This window comes from Atractosteus spatula, chromosome 7 (assembly GCF_055471065.1).
Source record: "Atractosteus spatula isolate fAtrSpa1 chromosome 7, fAtrSpa1.hap1, whole genome shotgun sequence".
NCBI classification, from domain to species: Eukaryota; Metazoa; Chordata; class Actinopteri; order Semionotiformes; family Lepisosteidae; genus Atractosteus; species Atractosteus spatula.
This window is the reverse complement of record NC_142712.1, coordinates 47,558,498-47,583,924: the sequence shown is the minus strand read 5'-3', so window position 1 is coordinate 47,583,924 and position 25,427 is coordinate 47,558,498. Positions and strand designations below refer to the sequence as shown.

The window sequence follows — 25,427 nt, the reverse complement described above, 5'->3', positions numbered from 1 at the left end:
AGAAAGAAAAGATACATTGTTGCCATAAGTACTGGGACAGTGAAATCAAAATTGGTGTTTCTGTTCAAATTTGAGATGAAAATATGAACATGAGGCAAAAGTGCAGAATGAGTGTAGCTGCAGAAACATTTTGTCTGTCTATGTACTGTATAAGGAAATGCCTCCAGACTCTTTATCATGTAGCATGTCAATGAACCAAAACACAACTGCCAACACAACCAAGGAGTTCATCAGGGGAAAAAAAGTGGAAAGTCTTGGACTGGCCAAGTCAATCTCCAGTTTAAATCCAACTGAGCATGCACTTCACTTGCTGAAAAGGAGTATAGTGTCTACTCTGTCAGTACCATAAGTAAAACAAATGGATTTATTTTGTTAGTGTAACAATGGTTTGCGTTTCATGTAGTGATTTTGATCCCAAATGATCACAAAGTGCTTTACATATGGGAGGGGATAAACAGTCACCACTAAGGACAGCTCCACCTGGAAGTCCCTCAGCAGCTATTCTGCACCTGCAGCCTGTAACACAGCCGGTCAGGTGGAGAAGTGTGAAAATTGCTTCACCAAGTGAATTAAGGGGAATCCATAGGTAGACCAAATTGTGCAAGCCCAGATACCAGCAGAAATATAGGTCCAAAGAATGTGATTCATTTTCCAAGCAATTTAATTGTATTCAGTGAATTTTTAAAAGCTTATACATGTCACACTTTAATGAAAACTGAAACAACTGATGACAATATTATTACAGTTTCAAGTAAAATTTTCCATTGTTTTTGTTTTTTAAATTTTATCTGAAAGTTCTGAAACACAACTCTTTGCAAGACTTGCAGAAAGTACATCTAGTCCTCTTCTTAGTGTAACGATCAGCACAGTCGACTTATAGAGCAGCTGAGTTCACAGGCCCAGAAGAAAGAATACATTCACTGCTCCTGCCAAGCAGACAGGAAACAGTAGTGGAGTTTGACAAGTGGTGAGGGGGTATAAGCACGCCTCCCAGCCAATAGGATTCCAGCCCTTGTTGCTATGTGTGTTCTGAGTCTGCCTTCTTTGTATGCTAGAGAAAAAAAAAACCCAGTGCCTTGCAGTGCAATATCAGTAAAGGAACATGCAGGCAGAGCCAGACCACTGCAGACATCTGGAGCCCTAAGATACTAGCAGTGTTGCCCAAGTGTAGCCAGGAGGCAACTTCCTTTACACAAGGGGTCCAGTATGGTCTACAATGAAAACAAAGGTTTGTACTGGATGCAGTGTTTCTTGGATCCTGTTATTACGTTCGTTTCTTATCTTTCATGTCTCTGTGATGTTACTAGGGCCAGAACAAAGAAAATAGCAGAAAAATAGTGCAGAATACAGCACAATACTGTCTCTCTCCCATTCATTTTAACACTTTGAGGACTGAAGTCTCATTTAGTTCCATGTTTATTTTTTATTGTTATTTCTATGATTTGCAAGGTGCTGACAGACATGCCTGTCAATGTGTCATCTAACAAGCAGAGAAGAGCTTTTTTAAATGGGTGTTTTGGCAATATAGGACATAGATATTAGAGGTAAAATTCTGTCTGTTTTGCTATTAGAATCTGCAGTTCCTTCATCAAAAACCTAAATTGTAGATAGCCTCTTGTTGTAAAGTTAATATTGTATCATGAATGGTTCTTGAAATTGTTTGTGTAATAAGAGAATGTATGTTGAGGGTTGTAGAAGAATGTCTCTTAGCGCGAACACTTTTACCTGCTCAGTCATATGAGTTATGCTGCTGTTGTAATGACCTGGGTATTGTTAAGTTGTAACCAATGGAGTGGGCAGGACTTTCCTTTTCATAACCCCATATGTACTGGTCATCCTTCTGACATATTCCTTTGAACTGCAGCTGGCCAAAAAGCTTTTCTTATTTTTCCAAGTGTTTTTCTTCTCATGTCCCCATCTAGAGCTTTATTTGCACTTCAGACAACAGAAGTTTACATGTGCCTCGGAAGATCTATGAATAGTGACATCAGCATAACATTAGGAGGATGGCTAGAGCCATGATTAAAAGGAATCATCATTTGGAAATGTTAGGCAGAAATAAGAGCTGTAATGTAGCTTGCCATCATAATGAGGCAGAAACCAGTGTACCTGTCACTGGCAGAACCATAACATGGCTGCTGTCTTTCTGTTTGTGACATTTAAGGAATAGTGCCTATTCCTTAAAATGATGAAAAATAAAATAAAGCCCATTTCTCATTTTGAGAAATCCTTTTTGTTGCAGTTTAGGTGTAGTTCAATTTTGTTTCGACTAGTTTTAGTCTTTTTAGAGATGAGTACTCTATGTCCCGGAATCTCGCTGATTCAGTGGTTCGTCCAGTTATCCTTTAGTGGAAAAACAAGGCACTGAAAAGCTTGTTGTCCCTTTTGTGTGTTTGCATTATGTAGGTCATAGCGCCTTTTACTCATTGAAAAGTATACTTCAGTTCAGTGAGAATTGTTGCATTAACAGTCCTGCTGCGAGGCAGATGCTGCTTATGCAAGTAAAATCCAGCCAATCGGGTGCAGCAAATGAGACCTCTGTCTAAACTAAATTTGAATGTCGAAGGTTTTATGCTAAAAGTAACGACGTCATGATTTTCATTAATGACACACTTCCACTCTTCGTGCTGTTCTCTGTGCTGTTTTTCCAGAGCTGGCAATTGATTTTTTTCCCTTTTTTTGCCAGGAGCCAGAGAAGCTTGACCGAAGTGACTTTCATTTTTTTAGCTAGAAAATTAGATAACAGATTAAAGCAAGCTATGGTTATCACAGCAAAGCAGATGGTCCCTGTTTCTTCTGTCCCCAATTTCACAGAACGGTACTTCCATTCAATATGGAAATTTAAAGTTTTATTCTTTTAATAGGCGATCTAAAATGCAATACAAGAGCTTGAAATCCTTGATATGCAAACCACATTTTTACACATTTAATAGTTTATGGACATGTGTTTAACTTGTTGTGCTTAACAATGTGCAAGACATGTATTAACTTCTCTGACCAGCACTGTGTACTAGACTCAAATGTGCTTTTTCTAAAGGAGTACTCACCCCTTTACTAAACATTAAAACAAAATGACTTATTCATAAAAATAGACTTTAAACCCACATCACCCTGGCAAAAACACTGTTAAGGCTTGTTACCTCTTTCAGAAAACCACATCCAGGAAAAATACCATGATGTCATATAGTACATGGAAGCACACTGCAGTAATAGAGTGTTTCCACCCTTATCATAATCTTGTCATATACAGGTACAGACATGCCTTTCTGTAACACTACCGAGTTGTCCTGGAAAAATTGAATTGTTTTTTATAACATTGACCTCAAATATTTGTTTTTTACTAAGAAATCAACAAGTGTTTTCCCCAAATACTTTTTACATACCATCTTGCCCTTACCATACCATCTAGTCTTGTAAGTAGCTAATTGATAAGGGGATCTCATCCAGTAATTTCTTGAAAGAAGCCTGTGCTTCAGCTTGTTTCAGACACCCATGACCCTTTGTGTTAACAAAACGCTGAAAAGGTGTCAGAACACAAGGAGGTAAATTAAAAAAAACACTATGATTTTATTCCATTTCGTATGGAATAAATTCAGTGGAGCTACTCTGACATACAGGAGAACGGTATTTGAAAGCCTTTCAACAGCACATTGGAGCCATTTCAGGAGGTGAGCAAGAGAGAGTGGGTTCTCCCACAAGTCTCTGGGATCATCTCTGCCCCTGAACTGGGAACTTCACTATAGACCAGGCAACACAATGCATAACAAAATATGAAAAATACCAAGGTGTCTTATGGAAAATCATTACACTTGAGGGTCATTATGAAAAGTAATCAAAGCTGTTTCCTTAGGTTATAGGTAGTATTCACACATAGATCAATAATCTGGAAAAGGGGCAAAGATGATAAATCAACAAGTAATGGATGGACTGTGGTGGCAAACATCACTGAAAGCCGTGAAAATGTAAAACCTTATAATAAGCACGGACACCTGACCGATCATAGAAGAAACCTGCCGATTTCGCAAGATTCAGCTTTGATTATCTTTGATTATGGCCAAGTTTTAAAATGATTGGATCTGTGGAGCTGTAACCTATGTATTCAGTCATGATCAGAAATGGAAAATGATTATTTTGTAATTTAATGGTACAGACTAAAAATATCAGGTTGAAAGTCATACTCATCTCAGTCATTTGGTTTGTACCCATCTTAAAATTGCTCCCAGATTTCATTATACAATGAATTCTCGGTTTTACTGACTTACAGAGGGGAGAGGGTATAGTTATTGCTGAATGTCTGTTAAATCACAAATGAAGCTTTTTCAGCTTGTATGCGGAATATATACTAGATATGTGCTTTCTGGATATGTAAATACCTAACTGCACTATATATTAATCCACTAATGTTGATATGATTACACTATATTATATTACAGTGCACCCACGTTTTACCAAATTAATGGGGGGGAAGGGGGTTTTCCGATATTGCCAGCTGTTCATTAATTTACCAATATTCTAGGCTGCAAAAACACTTGTATATGAGAAAAACTTTTCAGAAGTAAACCAAGCTTTTTTGGAATGGTCATACACTACTGGAAACTTGTTCATTATATCATTGAGGACCCTCTGTCTCTTTTTGTGCACAGTAATGGCAGGGTCCTTGCTAGTTTTACGTCTTGGTGTAGACGTCTAGTGCTTGTAAGCTAGGGTATTTTCTGGGAGTAAACTCCCTAAGAGAGCAGTCTCGCTGGCATTGTATTTTTATTCTCTACTTCATGACGTTTAAAAAATCACCAGAGCTATCCATCACTGCATCTGAAATTCAGTTTCATGTTTTGCCTGCAGATCGCAATTCAGCACTACAGACATAACCTTTGGAGAACAAAAAAAACATTAACATTTGTTAATTAAATCCAAAGTTCATTATAACAAGGGTTTACTCTAATACTTTTGCTAACACAAAATTTACCATTCAATTAGTGTCTGACATGATAAATGTATCACTGCTGACACTAGTCAATCAAGAATCTCCTGTTGACACATCAATTCCAAGTTGGGTATATGGAATTATCATTTAGTGGCATTAAAGTTTTTAAGAATAATTTTTTAAGTGTATGAAAATAAGGGGAAAGAGGAGTGTTGACCAGACCGTCTTTCTTAAAATTAATGTGGCTACCATGCCAGTGGACTCAAGAGTTGGAAAAAGGCACAAGAAGATGAAAACAGCCTTTATAACCACGTTAAAACCTACAGTAGACCCTGAGGTCTTTTAGGTTTTTTAATCTGATGAACATGCATGGCCTTGGGATTTTAAAAATGCAGTAAAATCATAATCACTTTTGAAGTTGTATTACTAACATGGTCTCTGCTATGAATAACTTGGAAATGCAAAGGAAATGCAACATTCACACTCCTTTAAAAGTGTTCCTTGAAATAAATTAGTAATGTACTGTCCTGGGAAGGATATACTGTATGTAATACCATCCTACTGAAGTCAGAGCAATTGGATCTGAGCAATTGCATGCTGCAGATCTTTTTCATGTTCATTTCGTTTTTAAAGAAGACTATGAAAGGCATAAGTAAATTGTTTTGCGTATGTGCATATTTTAGGAAATACAATATTCTAATTCTAATCTTGGATTTAATAACTGTTCATTGTGGGTCTTTCCCTGATAAAATGATAAAATCTTTCCCATATACATTACTTGGCTCTTACCAAATTCCCTATACAAATACTATACCTAGTTTTTATAGGTTCCAAGCTTCATATCCCTGTAAATAGGAGCTTCGCCGTTGCCCAAGGTTTTACATATTTCTTTCATGCAGTCTTTCTGCATTTAAAAGGGTTTTCTTTCTGATCGGGTAGCAGTTGCCTGTGGGCAGCGAGTAAGGTCATATCTCATCAGCCCGAGTTGTTGGAGTGTTTACTTGTGAGAGCATTGTGCTGACATGCTGCAAGAGGTCGAATTCCAGGATCCTGCACATTGACTTCACAAGGTTATTCAAGGATGCCTCATCCCTTTTGGAACTCAGCTCTTTTTGTTACAGAGACTCAAGACTTGTACGATATATGCTTATATATATTTAACTTCAGCTTATATGTTGTTCACAAACTATGATCCAATGTCCCATTTAAGAATTTTTTAACATGATATTTCCTGCAGAATATCACTGGTAGTAAAACCTTCAGAATTTTCATACCACAATTATCTCTTTTCTTTATAGACCTAGGCTTCGATGTATGCTAAATTTTGACTTTCCATGTTTTGCATCTACCAAGTAATTGTATGTTAGCTGGATGGGAACTATATGAAGTAAGACCTAGTTAAAACATAAAAAATGTTGAGTTATATAGCTGTGGGTGCTGAGGTTTGCTGAAGGTGGAACCTGAAACGTTGGGAATAAGACCTTTAGAAAGCAGCCAGTGAAGGCACAAGGTGTGGATTGCACCAAATATGGCGAGCCTTTGACATGTGGCCAGCAGGCAGTAAACAGCCTGCACTGCTCCATGGCCCTGTTTGAAAAGCTTCACTGCACAACCAATCTGGACTTCCTGTGTCTGAAGTACACTCAGTGCAAACACAGTGCTACTTTGGGGTTAGTGGGAGAGTGCTGCATAGTCCATTTTAATAAGTCTTGGTAAAATCTTTAGTATTTTTAAGGATTCAGGACTATTACTTCTTGTACAGTACTTTAAATATTTTGCTTCTTATACTCTGTACTTGTATGTCTTATTATTAACAGCTAGAAGTATTTTTATTACTGTATTAGTGGCATAGGACTAGAGTATAAACAAGCCAGTGTCTTATCTTTCATCTCCAAGTGCTTTTAGGTTTCACAACCTATTGTTGTATTGTGCCGTTTAATAATGCTTTGTAAAATCTGTAAATAAAACTGTAGGCTTTCTAGTATTATATAGCGGTAGCTGTATTGTATACCTTTAATGGTAACTTTAGTGTGTTTAAAAATGCCATTGTGAAAAGAACTTTGCCTTTATGCTGTTAAGTCAGATGTTGAATTACTACTACTACTACTACTAATTTATTTCTGCTGTACATTAAATGCAGAAAAAGCATCATACCTCGTGGATCTGTAGAAGTAATAGTTTTGTTGCATTACTTATAAAATGTAGTTAATAATGATGGTTATTTTTAGAATATAAGCTAATCAATTTCAAAAGAATATGTAAGTGTGGTAATTAAGCTGTATTATCGCTTTACGACCCCAATTTTTTCTTAGGTAGATCTTTGATTATAACATTTAAATTAAAGCCTTAAGCTTACAACTTTTCTTTCACTCTAGTGTTAAGATTTCAGATATTTTCGTTCCATAAAATTGAAATAAATGGATTGTTCTATTGAGTAAGACACTTGGATCCTGTTTATCATTTATTATTATCATGGTGTTCAATTCCTTTTGTGGAAGAAGGAGGGGTGACAGGCGGTTTCAGTGTGCGTGCTCCTGTTTTCAGGGTGCTGTGGTATGATAAGCTGTGTGCAGTGGGGGAATGGGCTCAGTGATTATATTTATCTTTAGTGCCTACAGTAAGAAGCTTTCATGTGTAATTGGTTCTTGTGTAGTAATCTCCTGGTGCTGCATTTACGTGGTACAGGTTTAAAATTTTCATTTGTCATGCACTAAATACAAAAACAATGCTTTTAAGTTTAGATTGATGTCTTTAATTCTAGCAGCTGCTGAGATTTCAAGATCTTAATATTTGTATTTTAGTATAAAAGGAAATCAGTGTATCATCACATTGAGGATTTATACACTTATACTGCAAGATTGTTTTATTTGGTCTTTGTTTAGACATCCTGATGTTTAAATAAATTCAGTGCGACTGGTAAAGATAGCCTTCCTAGCACAATTTAAATATGTATTTTTATTACAAAAGAGGGTGAAAGGCATTGAAGTCCCTTTACTGTCCATGTTACTCGGGTGATGTGCGCTGATTTTAATTTAATTTGATGCATGACTGTCCTTGAGTTTATTAGTATTTCAACACAAAAGCCCTGGCTGTATGGAACCAGCAGTTGCTGTAGTTAGAGGACTCATATACCAGTAATGATGATTTAACCTCCTTTCTAGATTAAATAAATCAAAAGAAGACCCAAGCAGTTAAGGACACTTGTATAACAGACTGACAATTAATGTGTTTTGGAGGCCTGTAAAAAAAATTTAAAATTTTAACAAGTCAGAAAAGTAAGCCTCAGTGTATTTCAAAAGGATGGTGGATGGTTAAATGTTAACCCTCCTTCTGTGTTGCTTTAGGATTTGCACAAAATGAATATCTATTGTAGCTCTGTTGAAAGACTGTAATGCTTATGAATGTTAATAAAATCTCAGCCCTACACAAATACAGAGATTTATGAGGAGAGTGGGAACAGTATTTCCTTGTTTCAACAGTAAGTACAGATTATTTAATAAGCTTATCTGATTGCTGTGTGTCCCAAAAACAGCATTATCTATTAATGAGAGAACTGTTCTCAGATGAACACATGACACTCTGTTTTTCTCCCCCCAAGAGGATGCTGGGAAGGGACAGCTGTATGAAGCATGTGTGAATTGTGTAAGAGGTAATCACAGGGACCTCAGTCCCCTGCTCTTTACCTACTGCAAGTTTCTTCTAACTCTGTTTAGAAATACAAGCTTATCTTTGTAATCAGTGGCAGATAAGTTTCAAGATTATATTTAAGTACCTAAGGCTGTAAGTACAGTTCTGTGCAAAAGTTAGGGTTATTTTTAATTGTATTCATTTTCTTTAGATGTATTTCCATAATCATGTCAGATACGGTAAAAGGTTATCTAGAAAACTTAATTATAACATGACTCAAATGCTATATAATCTAATATAGTAGCCAGTTTTTGTAATATTTTACATGAAAACAGTAGGTAAATATGGGAATATAAAATAGTTTTCAATTGAGTGAACCAAATATGAGATGTTTGTGTGTAGATTGTACAAATATATATAGCTGACACAAGAAATACTTTTCCCGTTCTATCATTTACCATTATAATCGGTATAGTTTTTTCTTTAATTTCTGTCAAGATCAGACCTACAAAATAACAGTCCCGATATTCAGTGCCTATTCTAAAGTTACAAGTAGTGTTGATGATTGCTAGTGTCTCAGTATAGTAATGTATACTTTTTACATCCTCCAAATGGTGTAATTACCATTGTAGCACATTAAGATGACTCATGCTCAGTGTAGTTCTTTACTTGATGAATTTTCAGGGGTCTCAACTTCGCACGACATGAAGAGAAACCAGTAGCTCAAAAATCTGTAGCTCTGAAAAAACAAGGATTTACAGTCATGTAGTTTTTTGTAAGCAACCTAAGGATAGGTTGTTTTTTTAAAAAAGAAAAGCTTTCTCAAGAACGTGCTTTCAGTGAGGTAATGTGTTCATCAGAGCTATTAGAAACACATCCCCACTGAAGCAATTGTGGTAGTTCTTGAGAGATTGTACTATTTGGGAACAGCCTGGGTAAACAGAAACCTGTCCTGTGCCTGTGGTATCGCTGTTACATTGGAAAAGGGCCCTGGGGCTTCATGTGATATCTGATCTGTAGGCTCTATCCTAGTATCACACAGGGGTGTCCCTCAAAGTAATAGATCTTCTTAAATGACTTTTAGTTCCACAAACTAAATGTACACAGAAGTTGGATTCAGTTATATATTAAGAAATCTTCCTGTGCTAATGTCAGTGTTTTTTTTTATTTTTGTTTCCAGTATGTTACTATAAATATCAGATTAAATGCCCCTGCATATACACATAAACCATTTTATCTTGAGAGCGTTTTGGGAAATTTAGGAAATGCAACTGGATTGATTTGACAATAGACAATTCGGAGCAGGTCAGGGCAGTTTGGGTGTTCTTCTTGCAGTGCATGTTTTCTAGCCTGTTGTGAAAGAAATGAGTAAAAATCAGCTTTCACATACTAGAATGTGGGTTAGAAAATCTGAACTGTTCCTTAGTAACTGGGTGAACCTGTAGCGGGCTGGAGAAACAAGATTCCACCTATGCAAATAAGCTTTCCCTATATGTTCCTATGCAGCTGGAAGCAACTTGGAATGTTTTCTTCATTCAGCCTTTGGGCTTTGTTTGTTTTTGAAAACAGACAGATATGCTGTCCTTTGTGCTCCTTGAAAAGATCATTGTGTTTCATCTTTTCATTGCCCTGGAGCACATTGCCTTGTTTTGCCTTTCTTCCATCTTGTGACGTGTTACCTCTAACCCAGTTCATTGAAAGCGCCTGGCCAACAAAGAACTTTGAGTGGGAGTATAACTCCACAGTCCAAGCCAGCCCAGGCCCAGTTTCTGATGACTAGAGCCAATATCCTCCATTCTCTCTTTGTTGACTAGAGTTTCATCACGTGCAGGAAGCATGGGGTAAACGTCAGCTGAAGCAGTTGTGACTCAAAGGTGATGTAGGAACTGTAGTATTGCAGAGACTGACAAGCCCAGGGTGTGCTGAGTTTCTCGCTAATCATTACCAGCTGTCTGAATCTTGGTTACATCTGCTTGCATCAGCTGGCAAGGGTTTTTATCCAGGAAGAAAAGTAACAGCAGCTGCCTGCTTGCAAGAAAGCTTGTGTTGCAACAGTGAAAGATTCCACTTGTAAATGGGAAGAAAAGGTCAGGTTTCCCTGTTGTTTTCAGACCCTTTTGCTCAGACAGACCTTAGTACAGTACTTTAGCTGTTTCTTTTATAAGTTTGGAACATGCTACAGCTACAACAAATACACCACATGTGGTGATTATACTTCAGAGTAAGGGTTAAAAATGATAGAATAACTGCAGCTGATATCAGTTCTACTGTTTTTTTACGTTCATTATTGTATTTTTATTTTGAAAATTCTGATGGTTTTTAATAATACAAAATATGAGAAGTGTTTCGAAATTCATTCATTTGAAGGCTTGTGCACATTACAAACTGGATGCATACACTTGGTGAATAAGAGCCCATTATTCTTGGCAGCTAAGTAACGTCCAAGTGTAAATTCTGGCTAGCAGCAGATCCTCTGTCTGTCACCATAGAATTGATACAGATTGTAATGTTAGATTACAAATGAGCTGAAAGGACAATGAAAGCCATAATAGGTTGATGCAATCTGAAGCCCTGGGTTTATACAGTGGCAAATACTGGGCTCCTACATGAGTATTTTAGAGGAATGACTAAAAAGCACGTTTAAATTTTAGCTTCTTTGCTTTGATTACACCACAACCTAAAACATGAAACACATTTTCAGATGAATAAGACATTTAAAATTATTTTCTCAACTATTGGCTTTGCAATTCCACAGAGTTAAGCAATTAGTCTTGTATGATTTTTTTGTCATGTTAAGTTTTAGTATGTTCTGTGGTACGCTAACACATTTTTCTGCACAGCGATTTGGCTGTTCTTTGTCATTTCCATTAATTTGGTTTAGTTATGGATAGGTATTCAGGTTCCTCTTTTACACTGGAGACCCTTATTAAAGTTTCTATTGTATGGGAGTAGGGAGCCATAGTGATCCAACTTGAAAAGCAAATGGATTTGTCAGGTACCTGATTGTCTAAGCAGAAGAGCAGGGCATTCACTCTTGTAATGTGTGCAATGTTATAGAAAAGATTTTGTACCATGCAGTAGGTGTAGCAATTTTTTATATTAAAAAAAAATAGAAAAGGGTCAGACAATTCAGTCAGTGATTAAAAAAAATGTCTTAGGTTGGGTAAGGGAAAGATTTGTATTCATTGATAGTCTTGGGAGTTCCTGCTGGAGGAATTTAAAAAAATCCTGTCATATAGGATAGATATCTTAATTATGTACGATTTAAATTTACAGGCATAATATACCTTCTGAAATCTATTATTTTTCACCACATTGGAGTGGTTAGGTGTCTTTTTTTCTTGCATTCAATTTATTCACTCTAAACCTGGTTATTTTTTTTCTCAGAAGTTAAATAGTGCTGTAAAATAAAGAGTGCTACTTCTTTGCTAATGTTAGTATGCAGCTAAAATAATGTGCTTTCTTTAGGAGTGGTTAGTCATTTTAGACCATACAATTAGTGGAGCTGTAGTTAAAATACTAAAATTAACATCATAATATAAACATTAAAAGACAGTATTTTGTTGTTTAGACTACATATATGTTGTACGAAAATATTGCTGTTGGTGTTACTTTGTGGGTTTTTCTAAATAAATGCTTCTAACATGGGTTGAACTGTTTCAGTTTTTCACTATGAATAGCATCTTCCTCTCTATATTAACATTTGAAGGCTGCAGTTTAGTTTTCAGTGTGATTTCATTTGACTGTGATCTTGGATTTATGAGAATTAAATATCACAAGCTTTTATACAGGAAATAATGTGTTATATAATTCAGAATATGTCTCGGATAAAGGCTGGGCATTTTTTAATACTAAGATTTTCAGTTATACAAAGTTTCACATGAAGTTTATTATTTATCACATTGACTATGTAGTTCCTCATGTTTAAAGATGATTAATTTTATACTCAACGCAAAAACAAAATGAAAAACCTCAGTTACCTAATATTTTGTACTGTTTTACCTTTGATATATGTTAAGCAATGCCAATAAACTATGAATGTCTGTGAAAGAGGATATCTGAATGATATCTGCCTCTGCAAAATAGTAAAATTAATATAAAAAATGTCCTGCTGTCTACTTTAATATATCTAAATAATAATGCTAATCATGATTAATATTGATAATCTTGTGATGAAGGTGTGCAGTGCGTGACTGATTTTAATGGGGAGAAGACTGGCCAAAACCTTTGTTCGATGCATAAAAAATGCCTGCAGTTACATTTCCAGTAAACTGCTGAATCTAACTTTGTTTCAACTAGTTTGGTAATGTGTAATTCCCTTTCTTTTAAGAGATTATACTGTATGTTAACTCTATAAATGCAAAATACAGTATATCAAGCAGCCTAAAGCCACTTTCAAACAGAGTTGGGGAGTGTTACTTTTAAAAGTAATTCATTAATATTTACAAGTTACTTGTGTAAAGGATTGCATACAGTGAAGTATTTTATGTTACGTGTGTGTATATGTGCTATGTAAGGTAATGAAGTACTGTAACTTGTAACTGTAATGGATTACTTTTTAAAAAGTAACACTCCCCCACTCATTACAATTCAAGAAAAATGGCACTCCACAATTTAAGAAAAGTGGCCTTTTGAGTAATGCTCAAGAGCTGGTGTTCAGAATTATGCAGGCCTTAGTTGATATCACACCCGTGGTCGCCATACTGTACCTCCTGTAGTATTGGCAGTATGTAAGTTAGGTTCAGCATAAAAAATAGTTTTTGCTTTTTCCATGGCATGCTGTACCTCTGTTATTATTAATTGAATATTAATTTCTTATGAGCAGAAAATGAATGAGACTTTCTGTAGTGCTTGGAATATCTGTGTGGAAACCATTGAAGCATTCTCTTTGGAATGCTCCAATATTGAACTGTATGCTAATGCTGCAGGCTGCTCCGTTTCCCAGAGTTTAGAAATTGACAATAGAAAGCCCAAAGGCTGTGGGAGCTGTCATTTGACACTGCATCAGATCAATGTTAAGTCTTTAAGTCTGGGCTGTGTGGTTTTCTGCTCTTTGGTTTGAGTTGTTTGACTTTCTTTAAAAATGTGGCAGAAAACATATTGAAATTCCTTAGTTCTTAAGATATATCCTATTTGAGATCTACATGTAATGTAGTGTTAGCAGCTACTGCTCTTCTGCGGTATCTGTTTTATGTGTGATGGTTAAAGAATGATTTATCTTCATATCAGTACACCATCACATTATTCAATAATTAATAGAATACGTTTGAGACCACTGTGATACATTATCTCTGAATTACAAACTTAAGAGTTAAGAATTTGACCTGTGTTTTTAGAGGTTAACTCCTTAGTTGTTTATTCAAGAGGTGGGGTGTTAAGAAATATAAAGATTGAATATCATATGTTCCAGGTGTTTTCTGAGATGAATGTCAGTGATGCAGCATAAAAGTAACTTACTCCAGTTTTCTACTGAGGGATAAGAGTTTAAAACATTTAAAGCACACAATGCAAAATGCTGCTGTTAGGTCTGTCTGCAAGGTTTCATGACATAATTATAGTTCAAAGGCCTGCAATGGCTGCAGACAAATGTATGCTTTTTTGGAAGAACTACAGGGAAGAATCCTTCAACTTTATCAGAAACTATCCATTGTCATGATATTTAGAGAACAAATCTTGCCTTTATGGACAGAGATGTTTTTGTTTAAAAATACCTTCTCTAAACTTAAATTTCTGTGTTTTTAAATTTTGTGTTTTTAGTTTGTCACTTTTTCAAGATTTTGGGGGAATGGGAGAGAAATGCTGTCTGATGTTTTTTTCAATCTAAGCAGGAGTACCACTTTAAATAGCATTGCATAGTGCATTACAGTGCCTAATCTATTGCTTAATAGAGCCATCTGTACATTTTGTTTGCAGAGGCTGCAGAAGAATATTTCGAATATGATGCCGAGGAGTTTCTGGTTTTCCTGACTCTGTTGATCACTGAAGGACGAACCCCAGAATGCTCAGTAAAGGGTCGGACTGAAGGTGTTCACTGCCCTCCAGCCCAGTCAGGGCAGCCCATCAACACCAAGCATGAGTGCAGTGAGAACCTACCACAGGTATCAAGCTACTGGAATTGCTCTTCCTACAGCCAAAGACAAAATTCACACCTGTTTAATTTGAATAAATATTCAGCTTAATTTTTGTCCAGAAAAGTAGACTTATTTTTCCACATTTTTTAGTAAAGATTCTTAATGGCGCTATCGGGAGTTGTCAAAAGGCCTTGTAGAACTAGTAGTTAAAAAAGGCCTCCTCAGACATCTGTATGTTATAGTGCCATATCGTTCTGGATTTTAACTTGTCAGGATTGTTGTATGATAAACTCTTCAGGACACTAAGCACGTTTAATATCTGATACTTGGACAGTGTCGACAAGCCAGGAGGACAAGGTCTGAGGTCATGCTGCTCTGGAGGAATAACATTCCCATTATGATTGAGGTGATGCTGCTTCCAGATTGTTGCTATAGTGATGAAGGACCGACTACTGATGGGAATGACATAAATGACCCTGCTGTCAAGCAGGATGCATTGTTGTTAGAAAGATGGACCTTGCAGCCAGTTCCCAGACAGTAAGTGTGAAGCATCTTTGCCATTTCAAATACAAGAAAAGTTAATGACAAGAGCACACCAATCAGCCAGTCAGCTTCACCATTTTCCTGTACACTATTAAATCATATTAAGTGTTTTGAAAGACTATAGTATTTTGTGCCTCCACAAACATTTACCAGTAATTCTTTCCATGTAACATTAATATTTGGTGCAATTGTGATTTTTTTTTCATTTGAGTGTGTTCCTGAATGAAGGAGTTAATAATTACTCACTTTAAATTGGACTATTTTACATTTTCATTGTTTTGTTGTTGCACTGGATTGTGTGGTTGCCTATGATTTGCTTTTTATTTGGTAAATGTTTAAGCATAATGTTTTGGGGAAAAAAAGGCATACATCTTTCCAGTTATATTTTCTGTGTTTTTGCTCTTTAAAAAAAGCATAAAAATGACCGTGCATTTTTCTTCAGAAGTGGAGATCGCTTCATTGAGGAGAAGACCCTGCTTCTGGCCATCCGCTCCTATGTGTTCTTTTCCCAGCTGAGTGCATGGCTTAGTGCTTCACATGGCGTCGTTCCCAGGAATATTCTCTACAGGTAAGGGGCTGTAGAATGACTTGCAGCCTAGACTTTGCTGTCCAAAAATAATTAGGACATACTCTCTAAATTCCATTATAATTTATTAAACTCTGTCAACATTTCGGCACAGAATAGCCTTCGTTAGGACAGATTAGAGTGGAAAGTGGAGGCTGTGCCTCCTGTGATGTGGATAGGACAAACAAAAGCAATAATTACCAAAGCCATTTATTCCAGAGAGTAGTGGGTGTAACATCTTTTGATTCTGTCATTTTACTCAGAGAGCTGTTATTCAACTCTAATTTCAGTATTTAGGCCTTTGTGCCCCAAGTAAAGTCTTGGGTTTATTTTTTCACTGCAAAGTCAAATACGTACAAACCCACTGACCACTTTATCATTAAGCACTAGATCACTTTTGTGGTCTTTAAGTAAATACCATCTGTTCATAGCCACAATGTGAAAATGGCACAGCACTGGATATTTTGTTTTTAACTACAATTTTGTGTGCATAGCATTTGTTTTTATAAATAATTATTTGTTTGCTTTTAGTCTAAATTTAGCAAAGCCTATTATGACTTATTCATTACTTTGTGTAAAGATAGTGGATGTCAGAATCATAAATCATTATTTATGATGTCTGTACTTGTGAAAGCTGTACTAAAGGAGACTTAAATTCATTGCTCTTTTACTGTGGTTTGAGGTTGTTAACCTAAGCTAAACTGTTATAAAGTGAGAAGATTTTGCACTGGCATTTTTTAGATCAATGCTGAGAAAAACATAACTACAGAATCACAGGAAGTACGTGTTTTGCTTCAGAAAACCAGGTGATTGAATGGAGAAGAAAAAAATCATCTTAATTTATATATTTGTAAATATATAAATTCAAATGTATACACTAATAATAGATACACTATTTTTTTACTTTGTTTTAAATAGTACAAGACTGACAGATATGTATGCTTTTTTCAGGATCAGTGCAGCTGATGAAGAATTGGTCTGGAATTTTTCTCAGCCACCAACTGAGCATGTCTTTCCAGTCCCAAATGTTTCCCATAGTGTGGCTTTGAAAGTCAGTGTCCAGTCCCTTCCCAGACAGCCAAATTACCCGGTTTTAAAATGTAGCATTCACACTAGCCTAACATTCTATGGAAAGAAGCTCCAAGGCCAGGAAGAAAGACCAATCACAAGTGTAAACCGTTGTAACCTACAAGGGTCCTCCCTCATATACAATAAACCAGCCTGGTCGCCGTCAGCAGAAACCATAGTAAATCCCAGGAAATGCCCACTTCCAGAAGTCACTTCCCCCAGCAAAACTGTGAGATGGTTTTATGCCAAATTAAATAATTCCTCTGATATTGGATCTTTGCTGCCTAAAAAACAGGGTTATGGTACTATAAATGGTGGAGAAATTTCAAAGCTGCCTGCCTTTGAGCCACCAGTGAGATCATTCAAGTCCCTGACCTTAGTAGATCCCCTTGGGCCTCCCAGCCAAGGCAGTAGACCTCCTTCAGGTGAAACCAATCCCCTTATTGGGTCTCTTCTTCAGGAGAGGCAAGAGGTGATAGCTCGAATTGCCCAGCATTTGAATTACTGTGATCCCACTGCACCACATATCCCTGGAAGCCTGTTTAGCAACCATGAACCACATGGCTCAAAAGCCTTCTGGAGCTTGCATGAAGAAGATGGCTTTTCCAAAAAGAGCAAAGAGCCTGGCTTCCTGTGCCATGCCTCACAAGCTGTCCCTCCCCCTGAAAACAGTTATGAAGGGAAGAGCAGGTCCTCTCCCTTTGATACCCCCCTGAATCTATGTAGCAAAGCCAAAATTGATGGTGAATTGAGGCCTTCCCCTAAGCCAGTAGCATGCAGAAGGCTGCTTCTGCCAGAATCCGCTGAGAATTCTAGAATATCAGAGGCGGTACAGGATATTTCGAGACTGATTCAAGACACGTTTCAGGAGGCTCAGAACAAATGCAATGGTCTCCATAATTGCACACCCAAAACTTGCAAAGAAGGCACATTGAAAGCACCAAATACATTGGAGAGAGTATGCTCTAGTTCCGACAGTCAGTTTAAAGGCCAAGTACCATGCCACGATACCTCTCAAGCTTTCATTAAAGAAATTAGCACTGATTTACAAATTTGCACAGACTATAAAAGTAGCAGAACAAAAATTACCGACGATAACAAACATGACTGTTCCTTTAGACTTCAGAATGAGGCCTGTAAAAAACTTGAATATGAAAAAAATCAATCTGAATTGGGAACTTCAGATAGTTTACACAATGCCAAAAAGGACCCCAGGAACTCTTTTACTGAAGGACATATGGAAAGAAATGAAGACATTCAGGGAGGGAATCGATTCAAAGTCACAGACACCTCTCTGCGTACAGATGTTGCTAATACCAAGAGTCCAGATCAGGTGGATAAGTCTAAACCTGTGCAAGATGAAAATACAGATCCTACAGATTCCAGCACGTTTGCTGGCCTTACCCAGAGAGTCTCCCACGAAGATCAAACAGTGAAGGCCGAAAGAGCATCCACCGATGTTGTGGTAAGATATTTAAATTCATACTTGGCTTTTAAACTTTATGCTATAGAGAGAGTAAGAGAATTAGGATTTATTTGCCAATAAGTATTTTATTAAATTTCATTTTAAGAGATTATGGATTGATAACTCTTTAACCTAAATGGTTTCCTGCATGTCTTGATTGGATGTATTATGGAAGGTGTAAGTATATTAAGTAAGTCTGACTTGTTTAGGAACCAAATAGTAGCATAGTAGTGTTTGACATTTCTTTGTGATTTGCATCATGAATGAAGACATCATGAAAACAGTGAGGATATCTGTTTATTTGTTTTCCATTTGACTACTTTTAATGTTTTATTTTCTGTAGTTACAGTATACAAGCAATCATAGTAAATATTATGTTAGAGTGCTTTCTGTATACGAGGTGTGCATTTTTGTATTATAATAAATTGTCACGGGTGAAATGTATTTTCTGCCTAGTTGGATGAACTCAATCTCCCTATTAGTTTGAACTGCTACAGTAGTTCAAAGCCAACCAGTAGCTTTATTTTCACTGATAATAATAACATTTATTATTTTCATGATATATTTACCTTTGAATTTAAAAATCAGGAAATTAAAGCAGAACAGGAATAACTGTACATTTACCTGGTTCACCCTTTCATCTTTGGAACTTTATACTTAGGTAATTGCCTGCAACTTTCGTACCTCCTTCCTAGTTACTGATTGCAGTACTGTAGAGAAATGCTGTCCTGATTCTAGTTTCAAAGTGCATTTGAATTAAAAAATATATAACACCCCAGTGTACAATGCAAAGTTGTAAAAGGTTGTAAATGCCAATGTTGAAGTTCATTCTAAAATTAATTGTAAATTAAATGTGGTGTGCAACTTCAGTACTTTCTTGAAATGTTTAAGTCATTCATGTAAAACCAGAAAGATGGGTTGAATGGCCTCCTCTCCTTTGTGAGCTTTGTGTTCTGACATAGTTCATTAAACTTTGATTGCAGTCTGACTGCAGTCAGTCTGCAGTTTGATTGCACTGTCCGGATAGTGATAAAAGGAATGCAACCGTTTTACCACAGTAAAATTAAATTTAGTCTTTGGTTTGATAATTTAGTTGTTCCTGATGTAAAGTGCATTCTGAATTCAGGTATGTTAATGGTGAACAGCACCTTGAAGTGTTTATCAAAGTCCTTTTAAGTGGGAGGCAGTGTCAAAATCCTGGTGCCCTCTTATACTTAAAACTAGTCCCATTATAATTTTAGGTGTATAATATTCTTTTATTTACTAGGTGTGCATTGTCGGGATACTTACTCTCTGGGCTGTTCCTTTCCTTCACAGAGGGTTAAAGCACAGTCTCCCTTGAAGCCTTTCAACATCTGGAAAAAGCAGAATCGTCACTCTATAGATGGGACAGCAACAAATGCCTTCCATCCCTGCACTGGACTGCCTCTGCTTTCAAGCCCTGTGAGTTGTGGCTTTTTCTACATTTCAGTAGAATTTGTTTTAATTAGATGTGAAATATGTTTAGCCTTCTAACACCCTTAATATATTTATTACTCCACCTAGGTGTGCATGGTCTACTGATATTTTGTCTAAAGGTTTGTGTTTAGCACAAAGTCCTTCAATCATGTGCTTAGTGGCAACAGATCATCTTTTAAACAGCTTAATAGCCACAGTAAAGTAAGACTTGTTTCACATACTGTACAAGTCATTAGGTACTCACACAAGACAAACCTGTGACTCACAGGGGTCTGTTTGTCAAAAGGTTCTGACTAACATCCTGTTAAAAACAACATTGTCCAAAGAGAAAGCCGTGCAAAACATTAATTTCCTGCCTTTTTTAAGTGCATGAGCAATAGACATGTGCAGACATTCCAACTTAAACCAGTCTTTTTATAGAAGTGACCTATATTTACAGTGAGTTAATACATAGCAGACTCTCTCAAGCTGTTTGCTATATATAGGCTTACCACTCTACCAGTAAAGCAAAAACTGTTTTGCAAAAGTAGTCAGTTTCAGCCTGTATATAAATATTTTTTGTACAGTAATATGTAATGTAAGTGTTACTTATTGAAATGTTTTTCAGGTTCCTCAAAGAAGAACACAGACTGGGTGTTTTGATTTGGACACCTCACTGATACGGTGTAAACATCTACCATGGTCCACAAATAAAAGGTAATGTTAGATGATCTGCTGTTCTTTGAACAAATGTGTGTTATGAGTTGGAACACATTTACTGAATGCAGACATCACCCAGGAGAATGATTAAAGGAGAATTGACGTTTTCCAAGTATTTGAGCAGTGCTGTCCGCAAAGTGTTAACACCTAACCGTGTATTTTCAATTATTGCTTCTCTTTTGGGCCTGAAGAACTAGATCATTGTTTAGTGGGTACCAACAGCAAAACGGGACAGCTGTGTTACTTACTATTTTTACAAAACTAAAAATCTAGAGTACTACTAAGATTTTTTAATGGTGGGACCATTTGTATCTCTTTGCAAAACCTCTAGAGATGCAGTTTTCATAGCTAAATGAAACGTCGGCGTAAATGCAATTGTGTACATTTTTTGTTTCTCTTTATTTTGTACTTTTTATTAAGTGTCATCGAGTTCTTGCAATGTAAAAAATGCTGAACCAAGATCGTTCCATTTCTTTCAATAGGGTGTGCTTGAAAACAGTAGATAAAGATGATCAGGAACATGTTTTTAGCACAAGTGCTCCACCCACAACAAGTCTTAGCCTCCTGGGGAACTTTGAGGTATGATGTCAGTTTCTTATTAATTTAAATGGGTTTTACATTGATACGGAAATGCAGTCTCATGTAACTTAAGTGTTCAAAGATCAAAAAAAGGCCGAGCAAGTTAAAAAAATGATCATAAGCGGATTAGCTTGAATACAAAAATATTTTTTCATACAATTAAATACTTAAAACACCCATGCTTATTAGTTTTAATAATGTGTGTAACATTCTGTGATTAATCAGATCGTAAAGCTTAATAATCCTTAAACATGAGAGCAGAACAATATGCTTAGTCTTAAAGTTTAGGAATAAAACTTTTTAGGTATGGTGGCTTGAAACTAGATACAAAAAACTAGAGTTTTTTGCGATTAACTGTAAAATCCATGATGGCACGAGAAGAGTTGCCACTAGATAGAAAAGAAAACAAAATACCTTTTCTGGTTAAAAAATATTTAAAAATGTGTATATACGGAAGGTTTAATATAATATATCTAATCTCATAAAATATGTTTTTTATCTGCAGGAGTCTGTTTTAAACTACCGTTTGGAGCCATTAGGTACAGTTGAAGGCTTCACAGCTGAGGTTGGAGCTAGCGGAATGTTTTGTCCCAGTCACATGACCCTGCCTGTGGAAGTGTCATTCTATAGTGTCTCCGATGACAATGCACCTTCTCCTTACATGGTAAGCTTGTCAGCCTTTAGCAAGGCACAGCATAGTGCCATCTTAGTGTTGGCATATTTAACAAGTGGCATGGTGCTTAGCACTGCTGTTTCATAGGTTTTGGGTCCTGGGTTCAGTTACAGGATGGTGAGCTGTGTGGAGTTTCCACGACCTTGGCCCCTGTTAGCTGAACATAGCGCAATATACCATCTTCCAGTCATGCTTAGCATAACAAGAAGAAGCAAAATTGGAAGGGAGACTGACTGATGGATAACAACATTCCAAGTGTCTGATCATGTCTCTATTCGGATACTTTTAAAACATTGTACTTTGCTTTCAGGTGTTTGAATTACCTCTTATTTTAAAATGCTTTTTTTTTTTGGTTAGACTTTTGGGAGCCAACGTATCAACATATATTTTTTAACTTTTAACACCATTTTTAAATAAAATTATCAACTCATCTACTAATGGCAAATTGCAAATCCAGTACCTGAATGCTGCCTTTTCTTTGCTGGAGGCTTTCCCTGAATGTCAATCAACCATCAATCAGCATTAGGTTTGAAATTTATGATTGTAGCCTAAGTTGAGGTTATGATTTAGCCCAAACCCAGAGTTTAAGATAAATGTAACAGTGGGCTATGTTCTACAATACATGTATTTGTGTGCTGCCAGCTTGTTGTTCTAGTAACCTTTAAGAGTTTTTTTTTAAACAGGCAGTATCCACTTCATGTACTAGTTTGATTTTTTACTTGCTGTGTCTGCAGGGTGTAATTACCTTGGAGTCTCTAGGAAAAAGGGGATATCGAGTACCTCCTTCAGGAACAATTCAAGTGGTAAGTAGAGAACAGCTACAAACAATAATAAAAGACAGTTTCAACACTGCTGCTATTGCAGCAGTTCTTTAAACTAGAGAGATGTACGCTCTCTAGTGGTGTCACCTAGAAAATGCTAGGGATTTTGTTTTTGATTGTCCTAGCTATTTTCCTAGGCTGAACCTTTTGTCTAAAGTAACTATAGGTAAAAACTGTTTTATAAACAGAATTGTAAAAAATAACAATATGTAAAAAAATCCTGGCCCAGGATTTGATTTAATCCAATCAAACTAAGTACATTTTCTAGCAAAATTCCTTTAAGCATTTTGAAAGGATATTAACTCCAAATTGTTTTATGTCTAAATGAAGGGTAGTCATTTTTATTACTTTAAGTATTGCAAATGCATAGTCTTGCCACCAATATGTCTATAACATGCAGGTCATGTCTGGCGTAACACACTATTGGCCTGTGCCTTTCAGACCTTATTCAATCCCAACAAGACTGTGGTGAAAATGTTTGTGGTGATCTTTGACTTGAGAAAGATGCCAGCCAATCACCAGACATTCCTGCGACAAAGGACGTTTTCTATTCCTGTGAAAAGGGAAATGAACAGACACGTCACCAAAAAGCTCCCCCTGCTGACTGAGGAGCGAACACTTCGCTACCTCATACACCTGAGGTAAGTGAAAACAGTCTCTTTCTGTGGTCAAAAGAGACCAAGTTTCTCTTACATCAAGCACATAGGAGTTGAGGTTTAATTTAGCAAACTGATTTTTTGCACATTTTCCTTTCTGATTATGATTGCAATTAGCATAGTTTGCTTAATTACAATGGTATGTAGGAGGAGATGGTTTTCCCTAGTGACACTGAGTGGATGTGATTAAATCTATTTTCTGTTTCCATTTGTTTTTCTCTGAGGATGGACATAGCAATCAAAGTTAATTAGTAGAGAAAAAAACAGTTATGATAACTGGATATACATTCTAGTGGATTGAGAAGCCAATGTTGCTATGAAAAATTTTAGTAAGGGTTTAGTTCAGACTTGTTGAAGCAATGATGTGAATGTCTCTGAATTAAACTTCATTTCCTTTTATCCATTGAAAGCACAGTGACTTCTTCAGACACTATTGGAAATGATGGTTCACTTTTTTCACTATCCGTTTCAGGTTCCAGAGCTCAAAATCTGGAAAGATCTACCTCCATAGAGATATACGGCTCCTCTTCTCTCGGAAATCCATGGAAGTTGACAGTGGTGCTGCATACGAGCTGAAGTCATACACGGAGGCACCTTCAAATCCTCCTTTCTCCCCAAGATGCTAGTCTTTGTAAAGGAGGCTTGTTAAATTCATTACATTTTTGTCATTCTTTGATGTTGTTCTAGAAGAGCTCTAGTCCTTCCATTTGACCACGGACCACATGGCATCAAAAGGGCACTGTGTATTTCCACCTTAACTGGAAATTAAAATAGTAATATTCTAATACCTTTTGTACTGTTACAGAACCACTTTATTGGAAGTGTTGCAATAGGAAAAGAATCTTAACTAGTTTAGTGTTTACATGTTTATTTTGTCAGTTATTTAATATTTAAATTAATATTTCATTTACTGCACACATGTTGTCAGTCATTCTAAGCATTATAATGTAGTGTAAACCTATATGTAAATCATTCAATGTATTTTTGACAATATTCAGCTCTAAAATATATATAAAACAATCTTTAAACTTGCCTCTGTTGATTTATAATTTCACTTTACTCGTTTGGAAATGAAGAGATCTAAATAAAGCTACTGGTTCGTGCTACTCTGACAGATTTTTCCTGGCACATCATATATGTTAATATTATGTAATTGGTTGGGCATTTTTATATAGAAATGCTTCAATTACCTCTGTTTCTATATTAACATTTAGTAATGATGTCTTTGTGAGAGGTAAACTTTTTAATCATTTCAATGTGCCTTGTAGTTGAGGATTTTAACAGTTTTCTATTATCTTTAATAAAGTGGGGGAAAAAAGCCGTCTGCTGTGTGTTGCACTCTGAAGTAGAGCTCTCAAGTCCCTAATTATTTCTCCACATCATGATGCAAGTCCTGTCAGAGCTTTGGTGCTCCATTCTTAAACCGATGGCTTCCTGCTTTAAAGAAAATAATTATTTTGTTAAGTATGATCTTGGGTTTAGTCTCCTTTGGATATATAAACGTATCAGTTAGATGTAAAACATTGTCCCACAGAGTCAGAATGTGAATTAATTATGTAATGAAATGAATTAGGACCATTTATATAGGAGCTTGTGTGTCCAATGCAAACCAAACAAAGCTATAAATGAGATTAAAAAACCAAGTTACATTGCTTCACTAAAGCCAATTCATTAAAAGGTGGTGGATTGAGAGTTGTTCACTACTATACTGTACTATAACACAACACTTTAGAGTACAATGATGCGGATCATTATTTAGTCGATAAAACTGTGGATTTCAGATATGCTTTTTAATACTTTTACGTTTATTTCTTTACCGCATGCAAGAAAAAAATCACACCTTGAAAAATTAATGCCTACAGCACCTGTGCCCAACCTAATGCCAATCTCATATACTCGAAACTGTTCAATGCCATATGTTTTATTTACCAGTCATAACACTTTAGCCAAAACAACTACATTTGTAAAAATGAAAAAGTGAAGTATAATGTGTAGAACAAGGTTACTCAACCTGTGGCCATTCCAATTCTCTTCATTCCAGCATTGTGATATATCCAGCTCCTTATTGACTAGATTGATTAGGGAGCAGGTTGCAACAAAACCCTGGAATTATGCAAATTGGAAGGGCTGGAGGTTGGATAGCCCTGGTTTTCCCATTCCTAGACTCCGAGTTATATATTTTTCTCTAAATTGTTAACAGTGAAGGGGATACATTGGCCCAGTTAAGCGTAAGTTATAGTTGTTTATAACGTAAGGAGACACGGAAAACATGCTGGGT

The 25,427-nt window shown here is 36.3% G+C and overlaps 1 protein-coding gene across 1 annotated transcript in view; it reads left to right on the top strand.

The window, feature by feature from the left end:
* Positions 1-24,469, top strand: part of atosa (atos homolog A) — a 38,074-nt gene extending 13,605 nt beyond the window's left edge. The window contains exons 2-12 of the mRNA XM_088921437.1: positions 14,465-14,649; positions 14,957-15,159; positions 15,608-15,733; positions 16,682-18,263; positions 19,581-19,706; positions 20,329-20,417; positions 20,903-20,999; positions 21,505-21,663; positions 22,407-22,475; positions 22,935-23,134; positions 23,622-24,469. Coding sequence (XP_088777563.1) covers positions 14,465-14,649; positions 14,957-15,159; positions 15,608-15,733; positions 16,682-18,263; positions 19,581-19,706; positions 20,329-20,417; positions 20,903-20,999; positions 21,505-21,663; positions 22,407-22,475; positions 22,935-23,134; positions 23,622-23,775 — 2,990 coding nt within the window. The 3' untranslated portion in view covers positions 23,776-24,469. The remainder of the gene's footprint in view (positions 1-14,464; positions 14,650-14,956; positions 15,160-15,607; positions 15,734-16,681; positions 18,264-19,580; positions 19,707-20,328; positions 20,418-20,902; positions 21,000-21,504; positions 21,664-22,406; positions 22,476-22,934; positions 23,135-23,621) is intronic.
* The last annotated feature ends 958 nt before the right edge of the window (positions 24,470-25,427 follow it).